Raw genomic sequence first — 7,636 nt, 5'->3', positions numbered from 1 at the left:
GAAAAATACGAGCTTTCATCGGTAAATTATACTTTGATAATATTTATAAACAAAAATATAACGTGAATGAGGTGTAATAATAAAAGAAAAGTAGATTTTGTATTAATTCAGAAATTTCCACAGTACGCATCCCATAGTGATTATGTTTTATCGCAGTGCATGATGGGACATTCCAAGTTTTGTTTTGGTTACGAACCACAACATTTGAGTTTGACAGGTGAGTCAGGAGTGTACAGTGACAGGCGTCCGAGGTGTTCGGTCTTTTATTTCTCGTCTGCCTCGTCAATATCTTCTTTTTTTCAGAAAAGGTAAAGTGGACACAGCGTTTTATATCAGTTTCATGAAAAGCAATAATACCTCATAAATGGGACATAATAAGAAACCCATAACATAATAATACCAATCTTACACTTTGTTTAGCAACTTCAAGGCTGTCTGCATGAAAAAATAATGCAGACCTTGGTAACTACCGGGACTGGAAATTAGTTTCTGGATATTGGTGAATGTTTTTAATTAAATATTAGCTGTTTAAGTTATGTGTCAACTTGGAGATTGTAATATCGTGTTTCCTCTTAATTAGAACCTTTTAGATCAAAATACCAATAGTCCATGACATACTGTTCTACGTGATACCAGAAATGTGGGATTTGTATTGTTGGGTCAATTTTCCAATTTTCTCGGTATTATTATAGATTCTCAAGGTCACATAGACTGAACTAAATTCAGTTAGATGGCATACCTGGTCATTCCAGTATTTCATCTATGTGAGGAAATTAATTTTAAGCATAATGTTTCGGCAGTCGATAAATTAGCTTTTAGAGAGAGGGAGCGAGTGAGTGATGTAATATATTACTTAAATTCTATCCTGTATTAGTTCCATATATTCATTATTGTCATATCTTATAACTTCAACTGAGGAGTTTATGGTCGTCTGTTATCTGTGGCATTCACCTTCTGTACGAGTGCATGGGATCCTATTATCTGAAGGGTAAATATATGATACTATAATTTCTAGTCAAATACATGATCCCTATATTTTTCCTACTCGCTGTCTTTTGGTTTTTGCATTTCTGACCATTGTTATTGGGGCAGAACACCCGTTTATGAGTTTTTTGACTCCCTTATATAAAAACAATAATAGGGAACCCCAGTAGGAAACTGGGACTTTTGGGTGGAGAAATGGCAAATATTAGTGATTTGCAGCAATAATGCTGGTCAGAAATGCATTATAAATGCAAGATTATTAGTTGGAAAAATATATGGTTCTTGTAAGTGGCATCAAAGTGCCATAATTTTAAAAGTATGACTGAAGTCGCATTTTGATAGGGAAACAAATACAAGAACACCACCTAACCTAAAGTTCCCTTCATAACCTAACCTAGAAGCCACATCCTTACCTACCAGACTGCAGTATTCTTACCTACATGCCTACTGTGGGGGCATGACAGCCCCCTTAGACTGCTGTATCCTTAACTTACCCTGAGACTTAGTCTCAACCCTGTGTTGGCTTCTTAAATGTCTTCTCTCCTGTCAAGGTAGCACTAAATCATAATATTTCGTAAAACTAGCTTCTTATCGTATTTCAGGTCAAGATACAGTAAACACTATTATTGAACAATTTCACTGCTCCTCTGTTCTGGCAAGCGATACATCCCGTAGGCCACTATTACCAGCATCATAAGTAGGCATATTTACAGTAATTCTTACCTTAAGTTTGCGAGGTCAAAGGGTGATGGTCCTCTGTAGATGGTGGAAATACTGGGACTGACCCTCTCATATATGGGTGATGGTATAATTAAAAAAAACTGTCTAATTTTTCCTAAAAAAAAGTTATGTAATTTCCCTCTGTGTCTTTTGAGACATCCGGACTGGACGGTGGTCATAATGGAATTGAAGAGAAAGAGAGTTGGGGATGGGTGTTGTAAAAGAACATGTAGGAACTTACGCATAGATACTTGTGAGCTTTTAATTGGTGAACAAAACAGCTGATAAATACATCATTTCAAAAACACAGAAAGCTGCCCAAAGTGATTGAAACCAATTCGTGTGCAATTACCCACCATGAGTCTTCCAAGTGTAAACAATAAACTTAGTATATGAAGTAGACTTTACATTCTTATCGATTGATACGTAAGTTATTATGCCCACTCCCATTAATCATACAAAGAAAAATGCTGGAACAGTCGGTACTCATAGTGAATTCCAGTTTCGCTAGAAATAAAAGTATCGTATGCTAACCCCTTGGAGATAAGGATAACAAACGCCTACTCTTTCTTAATAAATATATATATATATATATATATATATATATATATATATATATATATATATAGATATAGATATATATATATATTTGTATATATAAATATATCATACATACACACACAAGACCAAAATTAAGAGAAGGATAAGCATGGGATGGAGAACTTTTGGTAAATAAAATGACATTATTAAAAGTAAAATGCCACTTGCTCTAAAAAGAAAAGTATTTAATCAGATGATGGTACCAGTATTAACTTATGCATCAGAAACTTGGAGCCTTACTAAAGCCCTAGACCATAAGCCAGTTACAACTCAGAGAGCTATGGAAAGAATAATAATGGGAATAACACTAAGAGACAGAAAAAGACCAACGTGGATACGAGAGCAAACTAAAGTAGAGGATATGCTAACAACGTGTAAGAAGAAGAAATGGACATGAGTAGGACAAATAATGGATGGAGATTAAAAATGACAGAATGGGTCCCTAGAGATTGCAAAAGAAGCATGGGAAGGAAGAGAAGACATTGGGTTGACAAGTTAAGAAGTTTTGAGGGTATAGACTGGCATGGAAAGACCATAAATAGACAAAAGTGGAAAGACAGGCATTTGTCTTGCAGTGGACTAGCAATTGTGTAATATATATATATATATATATATATATATATATATATATATATATATATATATATATATATATATATATATATATATATATTTGTATATGTATGTATGTATGTATGAAAATTCAAGTACTGTGTTTGTATCAAATACCTTGCCACTAAACCAGGAAACACCAGGTGAAATTTTTGAACAACATGTTGTTACATTTAACAGACCACTTTTACCTGTTTGTACCTAAGGGATATTGTCCACAAGCCTTAGACCCCTCTCCTGGGGTCCTAAAGTGGCTGCTCAATAATTTTATAACACACTCAGGAAAAGTATGCATCTTGCCTAAGGCAACATGTTTGAGATAGGCTCGAGGAAAAGTAGAACGACTGGGTTTTCAACCTTTTTTTTGTGTTCTCGTCTTGGGGGGATATAGCAGCCGCAACCATTACATACTAGTAATTTGTTGCAGTTTAGTTATGGGACAGAGCCCCTTTTTGGTAGACTAGGTTTGTAAAGAAGCAAGTACTCCATCCTCCTGGCCAGTGGGAGGATGAGTTAGTATCTTACCAAACATGTATCTTGATCTGTCTGGTTTTATTCAAAGATATTATCTCCTTCTTAAGGATATAGGTTTTCCATATCCTAGCACAGGCATCCTATTAAGCCAGTACTGGCTGATATGCTAATAGCTTCTACATCCCTATATGGAAATATTAGGAGATTGTTGGACAGGACCATGAATGGTGACATGTTCAGGAAAGAAAAAGAACCTATCAGGTGGGGTCTTGTGGACTTTGTCTCACTGCTGAGTGAGTCTCCGTATTTGAAAGGACAAATGCTCTCTCCATGCTTGGGAAGAAACAGAAAATCCTCTACATAACAAACCTTTGAATTATATATTTTTCATCTCAGCTACCTCTCTTAGTCCTGGGCCTAAGGACAACATGTTAAGTTTTACTTGTTTGTACTTAAGGGACATTGCCTACAAGGCCTTGCGTCTTGAGGTGACTGCTCAGTAATTTTTTAACATTCCCAGCTCCCTCACAGTAAAAGTATGCATCTTGTCTAAGGCAACATGTTTGGCATAGGCTCAAAGAAAAGTAGAACAACTGGGTCTTCAATCTTTTTTCGTGTTCTCGTCTTGTGGGGATATAGCAGACGCAACCGTTACATTGTAGTCATTTGATGCTGTTGAGTTATGGGACAGACCGCCTTTCTTGTTGACTATTTTTGGCAAGAAGCAAGTCCTCATCCTCCTGGCCAATGGTAGGATGAGTCGGTATCTTATCAAACATAAATCTTGATTCTAAGATATCTCCTTAATAATATAGCTTTATCCCATGTCTAAGCACAGGCTTTCAACTAAGCCAGTACTGGCCGATACCGTAATAGCTTCTACATCCGTATTTGAAAATATTAGGAGGACTATGAATGATGACAGTTTGGGTTTTGTGGACTTCCTCCCACTGATGAGTGAGTCTCCCTAGTTAAAAGGACAAATGCTTTCTCTCTGCTTAGGAAGAAATGTAAAATTCTCTACATTACAAACCTTTGAATTACATTTCCCCACCTCGTCTACCTCTCTCAGTCCTGGGCCTAAGGACGAATGTGGTTAGTCCATAAAAGGTTGGGTTAGTCTTCCCCTTGCATAACCTGTCATTAACCAACAGCTGTATTAATAATTTAATGGCCATTCCATCTCTACAGAAGTCATAACACTATTATTTTAAAGGACTCAGGGTTTCACTATCAAATTTAATTTTATTGATTTATTATATTTAAAAAGGAATTACATTGTGATAAGCTACCAGATTTTACAAAGTAGTATAAATATTGATATAGAATCTGGTTTTCTTTATTTTATTCTATCATTAATTTATTCTTCTTCATAATATAAAATTTAAGAGGCTTGCTTTTGTTGGGAAATGTACTGTATTGTAAATCTGAAGAAAGCTAACATTCGATAAAATTACAAAAGTTTGAATAGAAAACCCAGTCTACTAATGCCATTTTCTGGATATTTGCATGAGGTTATTTATAAAATGGAGAATTGTTTCTCATGTATAAATTATGACTTTCTTTGAATTTTTTTGATTGGAATATGGAGTAGAATAAATGTGTTTTATTTTGGGGCTTGCTAACAAGGTTACTTTAACCCATTTTATTAAGGCTGTATACTTAAGCATTTAACATATGAATATTTAATAGACTTACACTTTAGAAATACTGTAACTAGCATTATTTTCATGAATCAGTTTTGCAGGGACAAAAGAATTATGATCGTAGAATGGTATCTTTTGTGATCAGGTCAATCTGTACTGGTTTGAACACAAGTAGCAGAGCAGTAATGCAAAAAATTACAGTGATCTATTTGCAAATGGTTTTCCGGGAGTAACTACAAATGCCTAAATTTTTATGATTTCAGAAGTAGAGAATGAGGGACAGAGAAAAGGCATCAAAGCCTTCAAGATCTTCAACAAATGGTGCTGAGAAACCAAAAACAAAATCATCATCAAAGTCCCAGCCAACAAAATCTGGTCCACCTAAGTCCTCATCTTCTGGTGCCTCTAAAAGCTCCACATCTGGAGCCAAGAAACCTACATCCTCAAGCTCTAAATCATCAACTGCAACAAAGTCACAGTCGTCATCTTCTCGCACTCCAAAAACTGCTGCCTCCACCTCATCTTCCAAGTCTCGTTCGACAGTTGAATTAAAACCAGAAAAATTATCATCTAGATCAAAGCCAGACACCAGTGGCAGCAAGGATGAGAGGTACATTGTTCCTTTTTATATTCTATCTTAGCATGTAAACTAAAAGGTGGTTATCCTTTTTTGTCCGAGTTACTTGACATAGTGTAAGATTTGAATAAGAGTGATGCTATCACATGTTACTTAAAATATATGATAATACAGTAGTATAAATCTTGGGAAAATTCATGATGGTAGTTAACAAATGTAGTACAATGTATTAATTACTGTACATTGAGTTATATAGTAATGACATTTACACTGATAAAAAGAGGTAACGGATGCTTTATTTTGATAGATAATTACCTTTACTTTACATTAGCCATTCCTGTCTGTTTTTTTTTTATATATATATATACGTATATCAATCAGACTGAGGTAACTGTTGGCACTGAATACCATTGATTTTAGTTGTGCTTCAGTATTTTGAGAAATTCTGTTTTCACTTCAGCCAGCTGGTCCATTTCTGTGTATGTCTTTAACATGCAGTATGACATATTAACTGTTATTGTTCCTTTAGTCTTACTGGGGAGGCATGGAGGACGCAAGAAATGTTTCTAGTAAGAGGGTTATACTTACTGTGACTTTGTAAAGTGGGATTCATGAACCTTGAATACCATCTGCCATACTCATGAGAACATTATCAATTAGTATTACCTGTTGTAGACTCACAAACAGAACTTCTGAAAAATAACTATATTAATGGTAAACCTTAATTGCAACATACCAAAATGTCTCTTGACAGCCTGCATATGTTTCTCAATGTCTTTCTGAAAAATAACTATATTAATGGTAAACCTTAATTGCAACATACCAAAACGTCTCTTGACAGCCTGCATATGTTTCTCAATGTCTTTAGCAGTTTGTCAATGTGCTCCTAGAATTACGATTCATTGAACATCATGCATGTACCAATTGTGTCTCTTGCTAATTTTTATGACCACCCAAGATGATCTGGATGATACAAAATCCCTCATTAAAAAATGTGCATAATTGTAACTAAAACATGGAGATCATTTGTTGTATATGTGAATTGGATTAGATCAAACCAAAGGCATTCTATCTTACCATATCAAGTGTCTCATACCACAGGGAACTTATACATGAAGATGTAAAGGTACTGATGACTTCCAATAAGCCAATAGTGATGAAGGTCCAATGATGAGATAGACAAAATGCTAGCATAATATAAGAACTGTACCAAATTCAGAAATGTTTATCACTTTGCTCTCTAAGACTGCTACAAATAAGGTAGAAAAGACCTGTATTGTCACCCTTACAGTAAGTCATGGGTATTCTGAGAGTTTTGGTACCTTTGTAGCAAATCAAAGATAATTTGTAATTTTTAAGATTCATAACTTCAATAGTGCATAGAAAACCAATAAAATCGTGTGCCAATTGCCAAGGGAGGAAAGTGTTTAGCGAGAATTTTGTAAACATCGCTGAAGAGGAAGGATATCTTGCCAAATGAATATTCCATGTAACTGAGATTGGAGGAGGATGTCAGTCTTGAACACATTTGAATATAGGCTCAAGATGCAACTTAAGGACAATACAGTGATGCATAAAGATTAAGCTTTTACCTATATAGCATTTAGGAATTACTTACTGTATACAGTGCTTTAAATAAACAATTACCCAAATGCTATCTATCATAAAAAAAGTACCTTTCTGTCTTCATGTGAGATACTTGATAAGGTAGAATGGAATGACTTATGTTTGATGTAATTCCATTAGCCTCTCTGCCTACATCATAACATATAATTTCCTAGTTAAGATTATGTAAATTCTTAAAGGAAGCAATATATGAAGAATTCTTTATTCTCTTGGTCATCTTGGCTATTAATGGAATAAAAAGCAAGTCATGTGCAGTATGATAACTGCAATGAATTGCATGAGGCTGGGAGCACATTAGTAACACTTGATGGACTGTTGCTTTTGAACTGTTTAGCAGTTCCGATCTTCGTGCAGCATGGTTCCAACTTTTTTGAGTTACTGCACTTAGTCTTTTTGT

At 35.0% G+C, this 7,636-nt stretch overlaps 1 protein-coding gene across 1 annotated transcript in view; it reads left to right on the top strand.

The window, feature by feature from the left end:
* Nucleotides 1–201: 201 nt before the first annotated feature.
* LOC137644796 (cytoplasmic dynein 2 intermediate chain 1-like) overlaps nt 202–7,636 on the top strand; it is a 71,823-nt gene continuing 64,388 nt past the window's right edge. The window contains exons 1-2 of the mRNA XM_068377693.1: nt 202–308; nt 5,300–5,646. Coding sequence (XP_068233794.1) covers nt 5,309–5,646 — 338 coding nt within the window. The 5' untranslated portion in view covers nt 202–308; nt 5,300–5,308. The remainder of the gene's footprint in view (nt 309–5,299; nt 5,647–7,636) is intronic.

Source organism: Palaemon carinicauda, chromosome 8 (genome assembly GCF_036898095.1).
Source record: "Palaemon carinicauda isolate YSFRI2023 chromosome 8, ASM3689809v2, whole genome shotgun sequence".
Taxonomy (NCBI): domain Eukaryota; kingdom Metazoa; phylum Arthropoda; class Malacostraca; order Decapoda; family Palaemonidae; genus Palaemon; species Palaemon carinicauda.
Note: the sequence above shows the minus strand (reverse complement) of the source record. Positions and strands in the feature narration are given on the sequence as shown.